This window comes from Crocodylus siamensis, chromosome 3, assembly GCF_052110815.1.
Source record: "Crocodylus siamensis isolate JL-2025a chromosome 3, ASM5211081v1, whole genome shotgun sequence".
NCBI lineage: Eukaryota > Metazoa > Chordata > Crocodylia > Crocodylidae > Crocodylus > Crocodylus siamensis.
This window is the reverse complement of record NC_143397.1, coordinates 185,780,693-185,804,189: the sequence shown is the minus strand read 5'-3', so window position 1 is coordinate 185,804,189 and position 23,497 is coordinate 185,780,693. Positions and strand designations below refer to the sequence as shown.

General features: G+C 40.8%; 1 protein-coding gene across 1 annotated transcript in view; it reads right to left on the bottom strand.

The window, feature by feature from the left end:
* SNTG1 (syntrophin gamma 1) overlaps positions 1-21,585 on the bottom strand; it is a 335,406-nt gene extending 313,821 nt beyond the window's left edge. The window contains exons 1-2 of the mRNA XM_090037318.1: positions 21,470-21,585; positions 1,191-1,245 (exon numbers count right to left, since the gene is read on the bottom strand). Coding sequence (XP_089893444.1) covers positions 1,191-1,217 — 27 coding nt within the window. The 5' untranslated portion in view covers positions 1,218-1,245; positions 21,470-21,585. The remainder of the gene's footprint in view (positions 1-1,190; positions 1,246-21,469) is intronic.
* Between the last annotated feature and the right edge of the window lie 1,912 nt (positions 21,586-23,497).

Sequence of the window (23,497 nt, the reverse complement as noted above, 5' to 3'; positions counted from 1 at the left end):
ACAGAAGTAGTAAATTGCTGTCTCTGTATCAAACAGCAAATCTTCAGCAGTGTGGCTTGCTTGGTTTTGTATAAAGAATTGATAATGTGTGTTTGAGGGTACTTCAGAAAGTAACTGTTACTTTGAAATAAAACTATTTTGTGTACAATGAGTGGGAAACTGTACGGCAGTAGGCATGAATGTCATGTGCCCCTGGAGGATGGGAGGGCATGGTGAGCTCTCACAGGCAGCAACAGTACTGGTGGCAGTGGGAGCATGGCAGCAGCAAGTGGTGAGCTCCCACAGGCAGCCACAGTGCTGTTGGCAGTGTGGGGGGAGGAAGGGTGGTGAGTGCCGATCAGCAGTTGGCAACCACCCACAGACACTACCGGTGGTGTCAGCAGTGGCCAGTGGCAACTGGGGACTGCCTGAAGACAGCACCGGTGGTGTCGGCAGTGAAGGGGGGGGGCTAGCGGTGACTGGCCACAGGCGCCGCCAACAGTGTCAGCAGAGCCTTTTTGCAGGGGTTGCACCACAAGCACAGGGGGTGCACATGCCCCCGCATGCATCCCCAATGGCAGTGGGGAATACTGACAGTGGCAGGCATTGTTGAATGCTCCCATCATTTACGACTATGTAGAGAAGTGATGTAGTTCAGAAAACAATCACTGCACACAAAAAGTTTTTATTTCAAAATTGCTGTTACTTTCCAAAACATCTTTGTATTTTGCTTTTGAACAACCACATACCCAAAATGCCTGTGATAGAAAGGAAAATAAAAGGAGGAAAAGTTTCATTTTTTGTTGCGCTCATTACTATTCCTTCCATAATTTTTCTTTGATTTTGCCAACAGTGGAAAGGGTATCCCTTCCTCTCCAATGATACTCTTCTTCATGTACAGACTGAAGCTAGAAATGCTTGCCTAAGATCCTGAAAAGAGAACTAACCCAAACAGACTTCTACCCCAATAATGACCCCTAAATGAAAGTGGGAGTGGATTGCAGATAATTGATTATGCAAATAGATAAATAACAGATTATAGATACATTATAATCCATTAGAAAACAAATCCCACCACATAAAAATGTACTGAGTTGGTTGTACCTTATATTATAATTCCTCTTACTTCAGCCTTTAAAAAAAACCAAAATTAAAAATTGCATTTGATATTCATTATACTACTATTTGAAAAGAAAAAATGCTAACCCTACCTCTTCACAGGTAGTCCTGAAATCCATGTGCTATGGCACAGCTAGTGATATTTGTCTAAAACAAAGAGAAAGTTTTCATTAAAATTCAATCCAAGAACGAATAGATATTGCAAGACATAGTTATCTAAATTAAGTAGAAAGATACTGTCTTCCACTGTACGAGCTCTGTTTATATTCATTACATAAAAAGGAGGAAAGATCAAAGTTGTAAGAGGCTAGGAATATGTGTGAAGCTGAAAAGTTGTTCCTGGTTTTTATGAAGCACACCAACTGATTTGATTAAGTGTAATTAAGTGAGATCAGATGTTTCTATCAACTTCCCATTGCACTACACATTCAAACTTATTCGTCTGTATGATTGACCTTTCATTGTAACCATTAGCTTATTTTCCATTTATTCTTCAAAGTAAGAGTACTTGGAAAGAAACCCTTCAGAAAGGAACAATTAAGTGTGACTTCAGAAGGTTCCCTCTTGTGAAGGACTTCTACCCCTAATTAAAAAGTTTAATGCATGAATACTCCTCCCTTTCCCTACTGCACTCAAATTTTTATTCACAAACATTCTGTCTCCAAGAAAGTAACTTCATTTATTAGAGTGTCTACTTTTGGGAAACCTCTGAGTGCTGAAAAATGCAATGATAGAGAAGACAGAAAAGTGCTGGAGTGTTTGTAAAATGTTACATGAAAACTGCAATTATTACCATTATAGGTCTGTATCTGTAATACTTGCATACCAATACAATACATTTAGCTTTTTTTTTTTTTAATCAAATAAATAGTCATTGGAGGATAGTGATATTTGGGGGGTGTAAAAGCAGAAGGGTGTTACTGATATGAGATACTTCTGGTTCACTTCCAGATCTGCTGCTGAGTGTGTGGGGGGCCCTGTTATGTTCTCTCATCTCAGTGACTGGCTGTGGGGGGACCCTGGGTGCCTTCCCAGACCCAGGAGGCAGCAGTCACCAAGTGGGGTGAAGGGGTGCACTCTGCGGTGGACCCAGAAGTGGAATAGAAGTACTTCCAGTCCGCTTCTGGGTCTGCTGTAGAGTGTGCAGGGGACACCCCTCCCATGCTCCCATGGGACTCTCCATCCACCCCACCATCTCAGCATTCATGAGCTGTGCCTGGTACCTCGAGGCACATAGAAAAAAAACATATAAAGCTGTGTCTATAGCCAAATTGTCATACCTCTCCAAATCTCTCCAAATGAAATCGGACATTTCCAATTTGATTCAGAGAGATTTGGCCACTGAATTGGGCCAAATCTCCTCTGAATCGAATCAGCAACTGAAGCTTCGTACAGCCCAGATCTATAGCTGTTTATACATAAAAAAAGTATCTGCTGGTGAAAGGGTGAAAACCAGTGCACATAAGAAGATAGAGTTCATGTTTTGTATTGAAAGGACTCAATCCATTTCAGCTGGTGCTCTAGAATGTCTAACAGTGCTACGTTTTTCAGGTTACAAGGCCATGACTCAAAAGAGATGCATCATTACTTTGTCATGTCTGCTTTACAAGTTCACCAAGAGCTAATGAACCCATTTTTGTAGTTTGTTCTCAAATACTTCATAACAGGCATGACTGCTATTATAATAATGAAGATTTTTATCACTAGATCAAGGATGTAAGTTTTTTGGCCATATTTATGAAAATCCTTTACAAATGTTAAATAAACTGATAATAGGCCCATGTCACCTTCAAAAGGTGCTGGCAAAACTTGTCTCTTGATGATAAACCTGCTGCAGCTATAGACTTGCATCTTTGAGTCCTGTGAGTCTGTCACTTCTGTAACTCATGAAAAGCACAAAAGGATATCCAACATAAGCTGTGACTGACTAAAGACCGTTTTGCAAAGCTTGCATGATGGGCTGCATTTTCCAATATGCACTTAATGTCAGGATTTAAATTAACAAGTTTTCCTACGATCATCGGCTGGTACAGTTTGACAGTGAAACTGGTATTTCATCCAATTCTCTCTCTTGTCTGAAGATAGAATGTTTCATAGACCATTTTCTCTCTTTTTCTCAGAAAAAAACCCCAAATTAGAACTTTCCATGCAGATTTATTATGGTACTTTAATTTGGATCTTGACACCTATCACATGTTGGGTAGTTCCTATACATTTTGGGGCAGTTTGTATCCATGCCACAGATCATTATGGCCATTTTAAAGTTTCTTATTTCAAGTATTTTTATTTTCATTCTATCTGTGTCATCTCTGAAGTTTATGTCCGACTCCTACATAATATGCTGCTACCAGTTCTTTTTATTGATGTGCACCTTGTGTAAAAAACATTCCATTAATATTTTCTGTAGCTTCATTTGCCTTCAAAGAGAAATAGTTGCTGCATTTTTCCTAAACACTGAAATTTTAAGTACCCAGTAAGCAACCTCATTTTGGCTTCCCAGCTCTAAGCAGGCCTATTCTTACCTTTTTGTTGTTTTTTTCCCCCTAGCATGTGCCTGATACTGTCTGACTGCAGGTGGTGACCCCTTTCATATATTTTTTACTGCACTCTGTTTTTTTTCACCACCTCTATTTTCTCTCCCTTTCTGTTTTACTTTTTCTTGTATTTCCTAGCAAAGGTTCAATATCCTTGCAACTAAGTATGGTTCCCCTGCAGAAGAAAATACAGGCACATACAGGGGGTCAAAGATAATGTTCTCTCTCTTTTATGCAGAGCTCCAGTAGTCTGTCCCTCAGCATTACAGTTCATCACTTGACTAACTTCCAGCAGTGCTAGAAGTGCACAGTTCACAAATAACAATACAAACCAAAGGCATGGCAGGTTGGCATCTTATTAGAGACAAACTGATTCAGAGAGGAATGAGTTTTTATAGGTGACAACCTACTTCATCAGGTAACAATACAGTGACCTTAAAATGACATATCATTACAAAAAGACATCTGAATGAATTACTCAATTTACATGACAAAGAGTTTGTTTACTCCACAAAGATGTAGTAGCAAAAATTTAAGTCTGCATCTCCATTAGTGCTACAGGGCATCTTTACACATGCTCTGGGGTGGGGGTGGAGGGGCACTTTAATTAGAGTGGTTCTCAGGAGCTTCTCTAATTAAAGCAGCAGCATTGCATGTATTTATCATCCTGTACTTCAAAATAGTGGCAGGAGCACCTTAACTAAAGCTCATTCAACAAGCTTTAATGAAAGTGCCCCTGCCGCCATTTTGAACCATGGGGACACTGAATACGTGTGACACCAAGACTTCTGGAACATGCTAATTAGTACAATCCAGCAAACTCAATTGAGTCTGCTCCAATGTGTGCTAATCAGCATACATTGGAGCAGGCGTCATTTGTGTATAGGTGCCCACAGTGTTTAACATGACTGGGGACTTTATATCTGGGCCAGGTACAGACATTACACTTTAAGTGATCAGTAACCAGTCTATACCCTTAACAAAACAGAGGGACGCAGACTAGCTACACTAGCACTCACCCCATGCTTGGCTACTCTGGCCAAGCACCCAGTAGGCCCCATCCCTCAATTCTCCCAGAGCCAAGCCAGAAAAACTCCTCTCCCCAGCTCTGCCTCTGGCCAGCTGTCAACAAGCCACAAGCAGGCAGCACAGGGGAGTGGGGCAGAGGGAGTGGAGAGCTGAGCCAGAAAAGCTTCTCTCCGCAAGCCTCTGGCCAGCTGTTGGCCACAGACAGGCAGCAAGGGAAGGGAACAGAGGAGAGCCAAGCCAGCAAAACCCCACTCCCCAGCCCTGCCTGCAGCCAACTGTGAGTGGAAAATAAAGATAATTGCTTCAAAATGAATTTATTCCAAGACTTACATTCATTTCTATGTTGTGCGATGTGTTTACATGTTAGAAAGTAGGAAGTGATACATATTCATCCAAGTATTTTTGGACAAACTGCATTTACATTTTACTGCTGGAATGCCTTAAATATGTTCAGTTACTACTAGGATGAAGGATGGTTTCTGGTGGCTGCAGTGTGACCCCAGCACCTTGGCTGGTGGTGGCGGAGGGGTGGGGGTGCCTTGTTCCACAGAAGGAAGAATCGGGCTCCTTGGAGCTCTGGCAGCAGGCTGTGCCCAGAAGCCTTGCACTGGGTGGCAAGGAAAGTGGGGGCTCAACTGAGGAAAGGATCATGCCCCTTGAAGCTCTGGCATGAGTGGTCCTTTCCCCGCCATGTCCCCTTTCTCCATAAGGTAAGGTGCAAGCCTCCTAGGCTGCAGGATGTGTCCTGCCACCACTGCCACTCATGCCAGAGCTCTGAGGGGCCCAAACCTTCCTTCTGAGCAATGCCCTCCCCCCCACCTCCACTGGCTAGGCTGCCACATGTGCCAAAAGTGACCTGCTCTGGGACTCTCCTGGAAATCAAGGGCTGGGCATGGGAGAAGGTCCACGGTGGCATGGCAGGAGGTTGAGGGTATGCTTGCTTGTGCCTGGCAGCTGATCGGGGTAGTTCAGATGCTCATCTGTGCTCAGCATTCTGCAGCACCCCAGGGAGCCTACGGGGCATGCTGACAGGCACATGGGAGTGGCCCCAACCTGCTGGCCTCAGTCAGTACAGGCAGCCTACATGCCCCACCACCACAGGGTAAATGGGTGTTCTTTTTTTGCTCTTGATCTAACCTATATCACTTACAAAAACCCACATAGGTTTGATCAATTCCACCTCAGGCTTTCTGAAGGTCTGTACGCCCTGAAGCATTTGTACGTTCTCTGTGCCTAGAGTGATTATACATCCCAGTTTGGCCAGGAGACTCCAGGATTCCATAGCGTTGGTCAAGAGTCACAGGTCAGAGTCTGGCAGGGTGGTGGAGCGGCATGGTACACCAGGATGGCAGCCAGGCAGGCACTGCTGCTCCTGTGTGGGAGCAAGGTAGGTGAATAGGAGCGAGTGCTACCACACCTACACATAGTACATTCTCGCTCCCACACAGGAACATTGGTGCCTGCCCAGCAGCCTGCCTGGCTCCATGCTGCTCCACTTCCCTGCTGGACTCTGGCCCAGGACATTTAACCAACTAGTTGGGACCACGCTATGGAAACCGGGACACACAGTTGCCTATGCATGCCACTTGTGCTATGGTCATCATCATAGCTAACAGACACTTGTTCAGAAAGATAAAGTGGTTCTCAAACCATATTCCATGGGCCATGTCAAACTGCTTGCTCATCACTTGATGCTTGCTTTTCCCTTTCTCCCCCTCCCCACTCACACACTTACTAAGGGACAGTAAGAGAAGCTAAATATGCTACTTTCCCAGAAAATCAATTAGTGCAGGTTGTTACATAATTGCCAAGATCCATGGCTCCTTTGGATTGTTATTTTAATGATCTCTATTAAAATATTGTCCAAATTCAAAATATTGGGAAACATCTTAGGTATTTAATTCCCAGAATAAAACTACATTTATCAAATATGTGCACTTTGTTTTGAAATATTTTATAATATTAGATGCAAATTTCTCAGATTCCTTTACAGAGCAATGGGATTAATAATGTGCAGCATTTTATCTTTGTATACATTTATTTTCAAATAGGCACTCTTTTCCAAATGCTTTCCTTACTTTGGACACAACGTTATCATTTAAGCCTCACTACAGTATTATTTTTCATTATAATCATGCTTACAGCCATTTTAATGCTGTATGTACCTACACAAAATAGGAAGGAAGGGGTTGGGGTGGAAAGCACTCACTATTAAACTAGATGTTGCGCATCTGCTGAGAAATACCTTTTCTTCAGTCCTCTGTCTAAAAAAAACCCTTTGGGTAATTAAATTGTAGGAATAATAGTTTTCCCATACAGGAGTCAAGAAATTAATGGTAAAATAGCTTACAATCATTCCAATTTACCTTTTCTTCTAGAAAGAAGAAAAACATGAATGACGGTACATTGAAAAATGATAGTATGATTTAAAAAAAAGTAAAATGAATCTTTAAACTATGAACTCACCACTAACAAATACCATCCATGCAGGCACAGCAGTGGTGAAAAAGCACCTGCTGCATGGCCCTCACCAGTTCAACAGACACCAGGTTGCAGGCAGACTGGGGCCAAGGCTAGGGACTTTGCAGCTGTCAGCCAGGTGGGGTAATAGGGAGGAAAGATGGGGTAACAGGCAGGACACAGGGCTGGGGAGCAGAGGCTTTGCTGTCTCAGCTCTGTGACAGCCTGGGGTTGGGGTTGGGGTTTGGGTGGGCCTGGCCTGGCTCAGCAGGAGCAGAAGAGCCCCATGAGGTGGGGTGGGGTGAGGTTAGCAGGGACTGCAAAGCACGAGATGCTTGGAGACAATGACCTATTTTGAGTCATTGAGTTGGTAGGGGATCTGACAGAAACTTAACTTGAGTTGGGAGAAGTTAAATAGACCAGTATAAACTAAACAGATTAAAGCTGACACCATTTCTATCCTGGTATATCTTAAACTGGATTTCACCATTTTTAAACCAGTCTATGTGCACTAAACTTCTGTTCCATTACTGGTTTAGATGGGTTTCTGATCCCTTATACTGGTTTATGTATAGTTTCTGTATGTAACCATGCAAAGCAAACATCCACAGTTAAATTATCCAGGAAAAATGCTATGTGTATTTTTCATAAGAGGTAAATACAGTAAGATACACATATATCTATGAAAAGTGAATAAGGTTTCCCTTCTTCATTTCTTTCTTACAATTGGCCTATTCTCCAAAACCTGAGATACAAAACTTGTTTAGCTCATCTCTGTATACAAACAACACCCACTTAGAGGTCTTAATTGGATCCTGAAAAACCAAGCGGTAAGCAAAACCAATTGTTAAGTGAAACCAACTTTCACTTTCTAAAGCCACCAAAATCAACAGAGTCAGGTTGCCAGGATTAGTGTCAGTTTCAGTGCCAGCTGTACGATGTCCATGAGTTTTAAAACAAAACTTCTTGAGTGCTAAGTAGAATCAAGTATCACCATAAAAAGAGTGTTATAGTGAAACAGCATTAATCGGGGACTGCCTGTATATGCAAACCAAATAACATATGTCAGATGGATAGCAAATTGGCTGAGGAGCCGCACTCAGAGAGTGGTGGTGGACAGGTCATATTCGACCTGGAGGGATGTGAGCAGTGGAGTCCCCCAAGGCTCGGTCCTTGGGCCCGTACTGTTCAATCTCTTTATTAGCGACTTGGATTAGGGGTGAAAAGCACCCTGTTTAAATTCACAGATGACACCAAGATTTGGGGTGAGGTGGACATGCTAGAAGGGAGGGACAGGATACAACTGGACCTGGACAGATTACAGAGGTGGGCAAATGAGAACAGGATGGGATTCAATACTAACAAGTGCAGGGTGCTGCACTTGGGCAGTAAGAACCAGCAGCATACCTGGCTGGGGAACTCTCTTCTCAAAAGCACAGTGGCAGAAAGTGATCTTGGAGTCATTATTAATTCCAAGATGAACATGGGCTGCCAATGCGAGGACACAGTCAGTAGGGCTAACTGCACCTTGTGCATCCACTGATTCATCACAAGTAGGGCCAAGGAGGTGATCCTCCCCCTCTATGTGACACTGGTCACTACAGTTGGAGTACTGTATCCAGTTCTGGGTGCTGCACTCAGGAGGGATGTGGACAGCATTGAGAGGGTCCAGAGGAGGGCCACCCGCATGATCTGGGGACAGCAGGGCAGACCCTATGAGTAGAGGCTATAGGACCTTAACCTGTTCAGCCTTCGCAAGAGAAGGCTGAGTGGGGACCTGGTGGCCATCTATAAACTTACCAGTGGGGAATAGGAGAGACCTTGTTCCCCTGAGTGCCTCTTAAAATAACAAGGAATAACGGCCATAAGGTGTTAGAGAGTAGGCTCAGACTAGACATCAGGAGGCACTACTTCACAGTCAGGGCAGCTAGGATCTGAAACCAACTTCCAAGGGAAGTAGTGCTGGCTCCTACCTTGGGGGGTCTTTAAGAGGAGGCTTGATAATTACTTAGCCGGGGTCATGTGAGCCCAGTTTTCTCTCCTGCCCAGGGCAGGAGGTTGGACTAGAAGATCTGCAAGGTCCCTTCTGACCCTACATCTATGAAGCTATGTGAGATAGGCTGAGAACAGAATTGGATACCCCCTTGACAGAATATGCATTTATTCAATACTTCAAAACAAATATGCACTGACATACAATGTTACAGCATGTGTGTTCTAAAGGGAAATCCAGGGGTAAAAAACTATTAGTTTAGTTGAAGACTATGGTGGCCTTTAGATCTAAAATAAGTCTGTTCCATTTAGCAAAATTCATTGAGCAGTTGGGTTTCACTCTGTTTTTCCTAATAAATCAAGCCATTTGCTAGTAGAGTGTAAGATAATTGCACAAAATAGTTCTGTGATACAGTGTATCAAATATTTTTAAAAAATTCTAAGGCATAGCATAAAGAGGATTCCATGTGCCTGAGCAACAGTAATAAATATATAATGTGTATACAATTTTGAGAATACCTTGAGCTAAGTTAGAAACACCATTTATTCTTTGGGGTACAGAGTCAAATACAATATTATATGTAAATTTTTTTCTATTCATATATTGTTCCATAGAAACAATACATTTTGGCTTATAATACCTTTTAATACTTGCCATTCTCTATTAACTCATGCACCTAGGATAAATAATTCGTGGTTTTTGTGTGAGTAAAATATTGTTTCTTTTTCCTCTTATTCACCAGAATGTGTTGGACATTTTTTTTTCTTTATTTTTGCCTCTGTGTGTAAATTTTCATGGTAATTAAGCATGGCTGACATTATTGTGAAAGCTATTATTCAGCTTATATTTGGATTTTTGGCATAACCTGAATTAATGTTACAAACAGAACCTTGAATTTCAACAAACCACTCCTCTGGAAATTAAATTTTCTATATTTGGTACCTGATTAAGAAATTACCTCTTTATATGCTGGTTCTATGGTTAATGCCATTTTTTAAGTCAACGGGGCTTCTTGTAAATGTTTACATGATGGAAAGAGAAAAAATATTTTTTGGCTGTGCAATAATTCTTACTCAGAAATAATTCAAAGACTATTTCAAGCAAGGGAAGAGATTTTTAAGATGGAATAGTAATTATTGACCAGTGGCTTTCTTCAGATTTAGATAGTTTAAAAAATAAAAACAAAACTGGTTTTAAGATGTTGGAAAGAAAAAATAAAGTGACATTGTAAAATGAAGTGGTTTGCATAGTTTCCAGCCAGCCCAGTTGTGTGTTGACGCCAGAATAATTTGTGGGAGTTTATGTGCAGGGCTGTCAACCCAAAAAGATCATATTAAAACCTTAGGGCATTTATACATGTGCCCAACCCCTACTCTGATGTGTATTTTTCAAGCCATACATCTGTTATAGGAAATACATAATTTACATTTTCTTTTTAAATTATGCATCTTTGATATTTATTTAAGGTACTAATTAAGATCATAATATTGTACCAACTCATACATTTCAATGTACAGTTCCACATTAGTAGAGTCAAACACCCCCACCAGGTATTCGTACCACCTCCCAAGTGAATCCAGGAATACTCCCAAGAAATAAACCACACCTATTGATACCAGCACCATATAGGCAGTATTAAGGGCTCAGAAGCAAATCTGAGTGGCTTGTATCAGCCCTGAGCATATTGCAAGAGTAAATCACTAAGAGGTGGTTGTAAGCAGGCACTCCAACACTATGGTCAGAGACTTGCCATCTCTGCCTTTGGAGAACCTTAATACAGGTACAGCTGGGTACAAGTGGGTAAGAAGCTTATTATTCCTTATCTAACTCTGGAGGTGATCGAGACATACCCACAAAGACCCGCTTAAGTCAGTGGAAGTGGTGTGGGAGGAAGGGGGTGGGGAATGCAAGAATATAGATTTTTTCATGTCCATTATATGACTCTAAAATGAGTGAATATTAATATCAATTAAAAGATACTCAGGAAGTTTGAAGCTACCACTCTGCACATGCTTTAAGGTATCTGGTAATAGTGCTTAAATCTAGATAGAATCTGTAAACTTACCAATCATGTGTGCTCTTCCAGAAATGAAGGATGTAATCACCTGACAAAGCTTTTAAATGAAACATCCAGCTCTTAGCAAAGCTCATGCTTCAAAAGAATTAAAGCTAGCAATTAGCAGCTAACAAGGTTTTGAAATGTTTAATTCATTTGAAATTGGCTAAAACAAGAAGGATATTTACTTGCTGGTAATAATTTATTTTAATTGCAAGTGTTCTTAATCAGCAGTGTCAATTAAGGATTCACTGTAAAAAAATCAAGTTTGTCAAGAATCTAATGAAGCACAATGCAAAATTAAGGGAATTAATATATGCTACAGTAGCTATTAGGTTGTGTTCCTGCTTATGGCTCTATTTTTTAAATTATTATTATTGATGGTTATACAATCTCTCTAAAACTACAAATTGTTTTATCTGGAACTCAGACTCTCTTTGACTTCACTTGGGTAAAACTGAACTGATAGTGAGTAACAATCATTATTTTTGTTTAAAAATGTTTTTAAAAAGAGTATTATTTGAATAGGAGACCAATTTGAAATTTTAGAGTTAACTAGCAGTGTTCAGGACCAGCCTCCCTTCTGTGAGAGGTTACAGCACATGACTGGAACTAGGAGATCTCTGGGTTCAACCTCTCACTCTGTCATTGAACTCTGGTGCATATTAAAGCCACTTTAAATCACTCAACTGCCCCTCCCCGCAGCCTTACTGTTCTAGGGGCCACATGTGTACCTTTGGTGATGTAGAGAGCCCTCCAATGTTTCAGCAGTCTGTTCTAAGTAGCACAGTCATACTTCCCAGTCTCCCATATGAATTGCACCCTATTCCTAATATTTGCTTTTCAACCCCAGGCCTATCACTAGGATGACCCACATGCTAGGACATACAAGATGCTGACAAATGTGTAGCTCCTTGGTCTAAATCATGGCACTTCACATAAAGCACCATGACTTAGATCTACCCTCCTGACCCACCAGACATTTCTTGCTGGGTCAGGAGGCTGAGGAATTAAGCTCCATTCTGGAGCTGATCCAGCTAAGGAGATGCATGTCTGCAGGTTCTTTCCCCTAAAACTCCCAGCTTCAGTGCTGCCTGCATGATGTGGGGGGAGAGGATATGTGAAAGGAGGGAGCTCAGGCTGGAGTTTGCCCAGCCTGTACTGGAGTGGCGTAGGTGGATTAGAGTGTCGTCCCTCCCCACCCCTCAGCAGGTGTTTCAATTTACCCACCTCTGCCTCCAGCAAAGACTAGGCAAACCCCAGCCCAAGCTCCCTCCCTTAACTTCTCCCCCTTCCCACCACACACAGAGCACCAGAGACAGGGCTGAGCTGATGCACCCCAGTCCCAATTAAACAGAAGTTAAAGAAGGAGCTCTGTTTTGGAGCACCTTTTTCTAAACTCTCATGTAATGATGGTTAATTTTCGCGTGATCAAGCACTTTTAAAGCACTCCGTAGCCATGCACTTGTTTCAGGGCATGGCTATGGAGCACTTTCAAGGGGTTAATTGTGGAACAAATGTAACTTCTGCCTGCGTGCACAAGGCAGTCCATGCAAAATGGCCTCAGTTCTTATGTTAGCATTATTTCCCTTTGAGTTATATCCAGTCCCTTAATGTCTATGTGGTGTTAAACAGGCTGGAGGAAAGTTATAAGCAACCTGGTTAGCTTGGTTCTACACCCATAAAATAGTTTCAAACTGATTCGCATGGACGATTTATGAAAGTAAATAAGTATTTATAAAACACTGAGTTTAGCATATGGAATGTTCTCAGAAATGTAGTGATCATAGCACACCCATCGTGTGTGTGTGTGTCTGTGCGTGCATGCATGCATACGTACACACACACATATACACTAGGCCAGATGTTCAGCTGATGTATATTAGTGCAGTTCCATTGACGTTAGTGGAATTATGCCGATCCAAACCAGCTGAAGATCTGGACCATTGTAGTATACTATACTAGCTTGGAAAAAATGTATCTATCACAATAGGATACTACTTCTCTCTAATGGAGATTTTTGTTTTTGAGGAAAACATGAGATTGCATTATAAACCTCGGTTAATTTTTTTCAAGAAAGGATGGAAATTCATGTACTCTAACATTTCTGCAAATGGGTTTAGTGTGATTGCTTATTGAAAGCTTGCTTTTACTACTAGAGACAATAAGAGGTCAAATGTCATAACTTAAACAACAACAGGTATATGGGAAAATGACAAATAAATCATAAGTTCAAGGATTTCTGCCAGCTAGCCCATAATATTCTGGTACTACTAATGTTGATTATGACATCAACAAAGATTTTAAAATCTCAAAGTTGATTTCAGATAATACAAATAATATTAAGATATCTGTACTATATGAGACAAATTATAAATCATTTTGGAAGTCTGAAAATTTACACACACACACACACACACACACACACGCATTTTTAATAGAAGAATACTAAAATCCTGCTCAGTATTTTTAGAATGAAAAGGCTGAGGGGATTATTATTCATTAGCAAGTATCCAATGAAAAAATTACTTCCAATTCAATACTCTCTGCATAAATCAGCTCAGTCTAAGCCTTTATACCACGCTTTTAATCACAAGCACTTTTACACCATGAGTATGTTTTAAAAAGGTATAATTTAATATACGTTTTCCATTAGAGTGGTGATACTAAGATAAAATATGTACTGGTGGAAAAATAGAAGTTATTTTCCAGTGGCTATTACAATGCAGTATTTCCTGATACACTATAAGCTAAAGAGAAGTAAATATAAGCAGAACTAAAAACTCATATTCCCAGAAAAATGTGAAAAGGTATTTGTTTGAAAATGTGATCTGTTGTTTCAATCAGAATGAAATATATGTATAGATATATATATATTGTTTTTACCTGTGTTACAATAATATTGGAATAACTTCATTAAAATATTTAATTTGTTTTAATGATATAATTTATAGGATAAAAATATCAAAGCATTTCAATTATATCATGCCATAACATAATAAAATGAACAGTAACACATTTGGCCTATTAAATTATAATTTAAAGTACATTATGATGTTATTATTTTATAACTGATATTTTGTTTTAAAATGAATAATCTAATTGGGAATTAGTATTCTAATTGGCTAGATATTCAAGTAAATAGTGTTGGAGTGCTGCTGTAACCTAATAGCTCAGGATACATGTGAGGCATGGATTTCTGCAGGTGATATATTCAGTTGGACTTACTGCATGATTGAGACAGATTTAGATGTTTGGCACCATGCAGTGGGTCTAATATAAGATCTCAGTCCCCCCACACCTTGCTTTCTTTAATATTGTAGGTAGTCCTTTGTTATTCTTGTTATCCCTCTGTAACTGGTACTGGGAAGCCAGGAACTCACTTATATAGTGGGCAGCAGAAACAGCATGAAGTTTGGGGCGCTTGCAACCTGGGTACCCAGAAAGGACATGCAGAGTTGGTCTAAAAAAAGATATTGGATTTACCCAAAGAACTCTGTCTACCTATGTAGATTCCTTGCCCTTCATGTAGGCAGCCTTGAAAGTGAGAAGTCAGTCATCTGGGTAGCTATTGGCCAGCCAGAAAGTTATATGCCTGCTTAGGAGCCAGTCCTAAACCATAAGTGTCAAACTCACCCTACATTCCAGGCTGGATCCAGACCATGGGGCTCCTGACAGGCTGGATGTGAATGTAGCACTGTTTATTTTAGAACCTAAAGGAAAATTTGCAATACACATTCCTTGAAGTAAGCATTTTAATTCCTACCTGAGTAAACAAAAAATCATAGCAACCTACATACCTTTCTCAAACATCAAGTTGGGCAGCTTCTGTCTTATTAGGTTACCCCTTCATTATTAATACACAAGATGAGATGCTAGTAAAATATTCTGTTCTGCTTCAACTGATGTACGTGAATGCCACCATATAACCACACTTAAAAATTACCTAAACAACAAAGACCAGGGCTAAGTACATACAGTCAAAAATCAAGGTTGAATCAATTCACTCTTCACAGGTTTAACCCAAGCTAAGTGAAGAGACATTCACTTTTGTCTCTGGAAATGCAGCCACAACCTTGCAATGGCCCCGGCCAGAAGCCAAGTGGTGCTAGAACACACCTCCCTGCTGGACTTGAGCAGACAGCTTGGGCCAAGACTAGCCTGCCCTGCCTGTAAGGGGGGGATTTTGAGGTGCAAAGCATGCTGGGATGCTGGGGGACTGTGAGTTACCTTGAATGTGGAAAGGATCTGGGGCAGAAGTTCAATAAACTGCATTAACCTAAATTAGTTATGTCTGATACTACATGCATCCAGGTTTATCTTTAACTGGCTTTGGCTATTTTGAAAATGGTTTATGTGCACTGAATTTCTTTTGTGTATAGATTTGAAAAAGTTCCTGATCACTTATGCCAGTTTATGAGTAGTTTCTATCCTTAGCTCAGTAGTTTCTATCCTTAGCTCTTATTTACCCTAAAGCCTGAAACAGCTCTTGAGAAGGAACACTGTAAAGCCAAAACCCACCCAGCTAGTGCAGATCCAGCAAAGCTAAGGATAACACCTTAATTATATAGTCGGCTAAAACCATGGATATGAAATAGCCATATACAACTAACTGTCAGGCAGGTAGAGTACATGCCAATATTATAGGGTTTGTGTAACCAGGTACAGTGATCAGCATTACAATTTAGAATACAATTTAGTCTTTACACTGAATAAAGTATGGCATAGTAAAACCCTAAAGATTACTGTAATGCTGCCACATATCTACCTTATCTGCAAAGTTATTTCAGAAGATTATACCAGACACTAAAACATTAATTTTCCCCAGATTAAAAAAAATGCATGTGGCTAATGGTTTCAGAGGTCACACTACACATGAATAGCAAAGTGAGGTTCATGTTTTCATATGCTAGAACTAATGTGTCATAGCTGCCAGAGAAATTATTCAGCATCTGCAGAATTTCAAGTAATGGACATATTGCTTCCCAAATTTCCCTTTTTTAAGCCAAGATTTTTTCAATAGATAAGAATTAAATAGGCAATGAAAAGACAGCCATTATATAAGGACAATGTTTAATTAGAATACTTTCATCTTTGAGCTATTGTGTGGTTGTAGCAGAAAAATCCAAGTACTTATACATTCCAGAAACTAGCCATTTGTGGCAGGCTGGTTATAATATCATGCAGTCAAGTTTATTTTCTGTCAAATAGCTTCTCCAGTGACACCTTGTCAAAATGTATAAGTAGAGCATTTGAAATATACAAAACATGTCACATAAGGAAAACAGAGAACTTATAAATAAACAAAAAGAAATAACCAATGAGAAGCACAAAACTACTTAACAAATGATCTGTTCTCTTCAGGAACATCTTCCACTAAATATCCTTCCCCGATTTGCTTTATTCTCCTTCCCAAGTTACTGTTCTTTCACATACATTTGACATATCCTTGATCTAATTTAGACTGTAGAGTGAAAGGCACAAGAAACTTGTCTTCATTTGTTTGTAATGTTTCATGCATATCTATGATACTACACAAATACATTATGGATTAGGTTGGCTGCTGTGCCTCTTATTAAGGTTGCATGAAACTTCCCATAAAAGACATCTCTTATAAATTTGTGAGCATTTCGCTCTTTGGACTGAAATGTTTCCATGACAGATGTTTGCAGAAGGCCACAATTTTGGAGGAAAGAGAGAAGACGGGGGGGGGGGGCGTGTACATGCATGCATGGATGCACGCATTTTGTCTATTATTTCACACATACACAAGCATGTGTGGAATAATAGATAAAAAAATAAAACTATTAGCAGACTTTGGATTGGGTGTTGAGGCAAAGCAGAAGTGCTGATATTCAGCTTAAATACTTCGTGGAAGTAGCAGAATCAAAGCTCCTTCTCTCAATCTCATGAAAACTTTTGCAAGGGGGCAGGGCAGGGAAAATTCTGTTTCTTGTTAATTGGAGGGGAATGAAATAGGGAAGAGATAAGCTCATTCCAGATGCTCTATAGACCTATGTCACCCAAGACAGCACATGTAACATGCACTTAAAACCCAAGCATCCTGTGTTCAAGCAGGATAATATGTATTAAGGGAGCTCTTATTGTAGCAAAGTTCAGCCTTTTCCAGAAAGAAGTATTTCCAGATGGTATTATGTAGCACTTGCTGACCCAACATCAGACTTGTCTGTGAGGTAATACAATTCATTGTGGTCCTGGGGCTAGGACCCACAATCTGTCAGACTGAAAGGGAGTCTGGAACTTGCTCTGGTTGAAGACTCTGGTGTGGTTACAGCCCCATGCTACATCGGGTCTTGAAGCAGCTGCAGTGCAGGGGCTGGGGCCAACAATCAGCTGATTATCAGTCTCAGGCTGGACACTGGATTTTAATCAGCTGTCAGGCCACACCTGGGGCCTCAGCCTGGCAGCACAGTTGCTCATCCCAGCCTGCCAACCAATAATAGCTAGACAACCAGGCTAGTCAAGGCTGACTTAAAGCCTAACCCTCCACAACTCCCTGTCACCAGAATGGTCATTCAGGGGCAGATGGCACTGCCTCCTTCATATAAACCCTTGAACTGGAACAGAAAGTGTGTCTGGGCAACAAAACATAATCTGACCCAAGATCACTTTGCTGGTTGCTCTCGCTTTCTCCTGGGCTTCTCTCTCTGTTTGATCTCTAGGTTTCCTGATGCAGCTTGCACCTCGATCTCACTCATAGACTGAAACCCTGCTTTGTGACCCTCTTCCTCCTCTGACTCTACTCACTCAGCCTGACTCTGGTCTTTGCCTCAATCCCCAAGAGATCCCAAATCTTACTGCCCATGTCTGGCATGGTAGCAGCTCCACTGCAGTCCCAGGGCAGAGACTAACAGTCAGTTGATTTTTAGTCCCAACCACAAGACCTCAATGAAGCTGGCTGGAAACTGGGGTGCAATCTCAGGGCTCGGACCAACAAAGCACCAGTCTTGAAATAACTCTTCTGCAGGAGCTGGGACTGAAAGTCAGATGAGTGTCTGTCCTAACCCTGACACAGCACTGGAGTCTTGAATCTGCAGGCCTTGGGACTGAGAATCAGGTCCAGTGCAGTGCAGGGCCTAGGACTTATTGTTCATCTTAGCTCCTGCACCAGGGCCAGCTCAAAACTCTGGTGCAGTGCAGAGCTGGGACCAGCAATCAGCTGATTTTCAGTGTCAGCCTCAGCACCCACCAGAGCCAGTTGGAAACTGATGAAGTCCAGGGACCACACCAGAGTCTTCATTTGACTCCAATCCTGAGGCATTCATGGGATCCAGTGACAGGGGTAGCACCCCTTCCTCGGCTCAGCTCCTTATGCCTCTCCATGCACATTGCCAGTGGCAGAGGCCCAGCTTGAGAGATCTTAGTAAGCATTACAGTGTGATTGCTCAGAAAGTATTCTAACTTATGGTAATTCTTACTATGAGCTAAATAAAACATCCTAAATTCCCTGTGCAACAAGGCCCTAAGTAAGTATAGAATGATATCAAAGTGCAAATAACTACCTCTGTCTAAATGCTTATGAAAGGGAATCTGTAGGATACAAGCTTGATCTTGTGCATGGCTACTGGGAACAAATGGTGTAATACTGGCAAGAAAGAGGAATAGATATTGAGGAAAGTTATGAAGAAAGTGACAGGAAGAACATATAAGACAGGAAAAGAAGAAAAGGAATAATAAGAACTCATTGGACTGAAAGGCAGACCCAATAATAATAAAGGAAAAAGACTACAACATGCATAAATATCGACAGAAAAGAAAACAGCAACAATAATGTAATTTGAATGAAGAAGCGGAAGACAGGAAAAAGATTTTCCTGCCCAGAAGGGGGCAATCCCCACTGCCCCACAATGTGTGGGGGGCTCCCCAAAGCCCCAAGGCTGCTGTATGAGCTGATGAGTTTGGGGTTTTTGGGGTTTCTCTTAAAGGGCAAGAGCTGGGGTGGATGGGGCAGCCAGGGGTGGCTAGGGGAGTGGGGGTCAGAGTGCTTGTGGCAGAGTCCCCCATGCAGCATGAGGTAGTGGGGGGGGGCAGCAGGGATCATCCCCCACCCTGTGAGGAAGCACCCGGTGAGTGGGGGGCTTTTTTTTAAAGGGCCAGGAGCTGGGGATGGGCAGGGCAGCCATGGGGCGGGGCTGGGGGAGCGGGCAAGGGTTGGGTGTTCTTGGAGGGGCTGGGGGAGCAGGCAGGGAATGGGGCCTGGTGGGGTTCCCCCCATAGTCCCCTCCCCCCTCCTCCAGCCTCTCCTCCCGCACCCCCTACCTACCAGCTCCGAGTCTGGCTCCAGCTCCCTGCTGCAGTGGGTGGGGTCTGTCGTCAAAGGTCTCCAAATTTTTTCCGAATCAATTCAGAGAGCGTTGAATCGATTCAGACCTTTTTACTGGTCCCCTGATATGATTCAGATTCGGAGATATGGTCACCAAATTGGGCCGAATTTCCTCCGAATTGAGGACAGCTCTACCAGTCCACAGCTCTACCAGTCCACATTCTATATGACATTCTGGCTTCCATGTATTATGGTATAATCAAAAGCCGTATTATTCTTAATGTTCATGTATTTTGGTATAATTTCAGGCGTGTCCTTAAACATAAAATTCAGAACTTGAAATAACACTAAGAAATCCACTGCTTTCCCAAGGTTTTCTAATTCTTGTGTAAAAACTCCTTTACCTGGTTTTACTTTGTCAGGCATGATGCTGCCTAATTTTCAACAAAATCGCTTGAACAATCAGAAGCCATTGCTCCTTTTGTGACCAATGTAATAAACCATTCTATTGAGGGATAATACTATGCATATTTTTATTGCTTCAAATGATTAGTTGTCATATCAGAAACAGCCAAATTAAAGAGCAATATCCAAGACCACATTTTGTACAGAAGGCTAGTGGCATACTGAATTAGAACAAGAAGTCAACATCCCTCAAAATGATAAGACTGTGCTAAGGCAGGAAATGAATATGGGCATTGTGGGGCAGTACCAGCATGTCTGGGATTTGGCAAATGTGTCACAAAAGAATGATTAAAGCAGGAACTTCAGCTAAAGAACAATTGTGCAGCAGAACAAAATACAAGATTATTTTTAGGAGTGGTTGACATCCATATAGCCTAGGGAAAGGACCAGATGTATCCTCTCAGTATAAGTGACAGCAACAGCATCAGGAAGGGCTAGAAGGACATGTTGAAAGGGTGAGATGTTAAATTTGAGGCAGATACAGGAGCACGTTGTAAAATGATGGCCTAGCAGATGTTCTGTAAACTGAATGTCAAGGACACAATTCTTCAGAATTTTCAATGTATAAACTATTTCCTTGCATCAATCCATACAGCATGCTACACAATATAGATAGAAATAAGTGGTGCAAAGTCATAGTTCTGTTAAAACATAATTAACACCTGTACATCTCAGCAGAAAGTTGAATTTTTCAGCATGGTTTTAAACCTTGGTTAAAATTGCTATTACTGCTAAAGACTATATAAAATATTTTTTTTAAAAGAAAACTTAACAAAGAAATGCAATCCATGGCATACTGCTCCCAATCTACTTTGGGTTGTTAAAGGTATAACAAAAATAAGCAATCACTAAGAGCAGTATATTATAACCTTGTAACAAAACACTTCCTCATTTCTGATTTGCTTTGATAAGCAGTAAAATAGTTTAAAATGTCATTGTAAAGTATCAACATTGCCTTCCAAGTGAAAAACCACTGGGATAATTCAAATTTCTGAGCTATTGTTTCAGGCTCTCTGCCAAGTCAAGCAGACAGCATTGCATCAATTGCACTTCAGTGCATTTTCAAGGTGTTCCTCCCTTTCTCCCCCCTCCCCACCCCCATCAACTCTAACATATAGATATTAACGGTAAAAGAAAATTAAAGATGAGCTGCTGGAGAGCAATTGAATGCTGGTCTCTGTATCTCTACATAGTTTGTCAAGCCCCATGGGTGCATATATTTTACACGCACAAATATCCCCCTGCATAGATATTTAGGATTATTCTGCAAGCTTGTGCACAACAAAATTCTGGAAATACCCTATCTTTCCAGATTAACTATATTTCTTCAAAGTTTTGGCCTTATAAGATACTGACCTAAAATAAGAGTTCAATGAATGTGTAATAAAATACTGAGGAGATAAGGATGTAACAAATCTGAAGTTTGTGTTTCTTTTTTTCCCTGCATTTAATCTGTATCATATCTGTATATTAATACATACACATCAAAAACTCAACCTACAAGCTACTCTGTGGGTCTAGAAGCATTGTCATGACAATCTGTAACCTACCACTTGAAAATGAAGACGACTTGGGAAAGATCAGGTGAGATGAGAACTGGCAGCCATCCACAAAGTTTCTCAATCATGATTCTTCTTGATCCTTTACTTTCAGTTGGCAAGAGAAGCAGAAGGAACAGGACACATCTGTTAAAAATATAGGAGAAAAAAACTCCCCAGTACAATTTTCAGTTCCTTTGTGATGGTAAATTAATAGTTACAAAACTATAAAAAGTTTTATTTGTTAGTGTAGCTCCCCGGTAGTCATCTACAATCCCCTATATGCTTCCTAAAAAGATGGATTTAGAAGAAAGGTTCTCATGAGAAAGTTTATTGGCAAGTGTTTAAGTGCTGCATTAAAGTGATTGTAAAAGTAGAGAAAACTGTAGATATGGCAAGAATAACTGTTTTCCTATGTTCCCTTATATAAAATGACATTACATATTGTAATTATACTGCCCCTTTTGAGTTAATATGGGCATTTTCTTAGTCCAAACTTGTCCATATCAAGGTAATTCCCATTATCAGTCCAAAGATGAAATGCAGCTCTACACTGAGTCCTTGTTTAGAAATTCTCTTCCTCCTTTTGTTTTTTTGAAACCCTGGAAAGGGTACAAATAAAATAATAAAAGTGATAATGATGATGATTATAAGACAACCAGTTCCAAATGAGCTACCTGTATCTTTCCATTCTGGGGCCTCGGGCAAGCTGCAATCTAGCACCTGGAAGTCCCTTTAAGGAATTGCTTAGCCCTCCTGGATTCTGGGAAGCACACAAAGTAAGGTGTGCACATTCTGTCTTCAATGAGACATCTCCCATGGTGCTGGGGATTAGGAGGTGTACCCTTCTCCTAAAGCTGCCTTCAAATAAGCCATGCTTCTCCCTTCTGAACTCTCTCTTCAACACCTTAGAGATCAGGTGGGCTACCTGAGTCCACAGGTCGTATCTGAGAGTTAACATCCTTCATGGGTGTTCAGTCACCAATGGAGAATATGATCATTGACTCGATTAAGTGGATTCCCAAAGAGGTAGTATTCAAACAAGTGTATAGATCACTAAATCGCCAAGGCCTTCTTTTAAATTATTAAGAGTATTTCCCACATTAGCAGTTTTCTTCTTGCTTAGAGGATGGTGTTCATTAATGTCTTGCAGAAGGATCATTGCCTAGATCTGGGGCATACATTTATAACATTTTTTTTTATTGAAAAGTCCAGTTTAAAAATAACTAGATCCCATCATAGGCAGTATTCTAGCATTCTAAGGACTGCATGACAAGCTTTTGAATCATATTTTGAAAAATATGGTTATATTTTTGGGGTTGCTATCCTTTATGAGAATTGTGAAAGAAGATACAAAAGTGGTGACCCTAGAAAAAAAAAATCTGCAATATACTAGCCAAATAAGCACCATCTCCCCTTTTCATCACCAGAACCTATTGTGTCAAGTTTTTGTCCAAGATTTGAAATCCAGTAAACAGTGGGCATAGTAGCTTTTTCCACACATAGTTTCCTACATGAATTTTATCTGTCTTTGCAAATAGATCTGTATCCACTAGTAAATGGAGAACAGCTTTGGTGTTTTTCAGATGGTTGTCACAGATGTGGCTGTAATTAACTTCATTATCCAAGCAGACCATAGCTTATTGGTTAGGTTTTCAAACAGTCTGGTACATCATCAACTGGAAAGCCATAAATACTCAGATGGTATGGTGCAGAATTATGCCTGAATCATTTGGGAAGTGAGAATATTTTTGCCATATAATCCCTCACAGGACTATGGAGACATGATTTTCAAGCAGATGTTCTGAGTCCAAGGAATGTGACATACCTGGAAGTCTCAGCTGTTCTAGTAATCAATTTGCCCTCAACACTGGATGAGCATCATATGACATTGATCTCTTGAATAATCAGTGCCACAGTTCATCATGCCATCAAGCTCAAGTCCAATGCAACTCTTCTACCCACTGTACAACTATTCTACAGCTCCCAGGTCTACTGTGGTGTGCCCTTACAAATTCTGTGCCACATTATATATGAAAG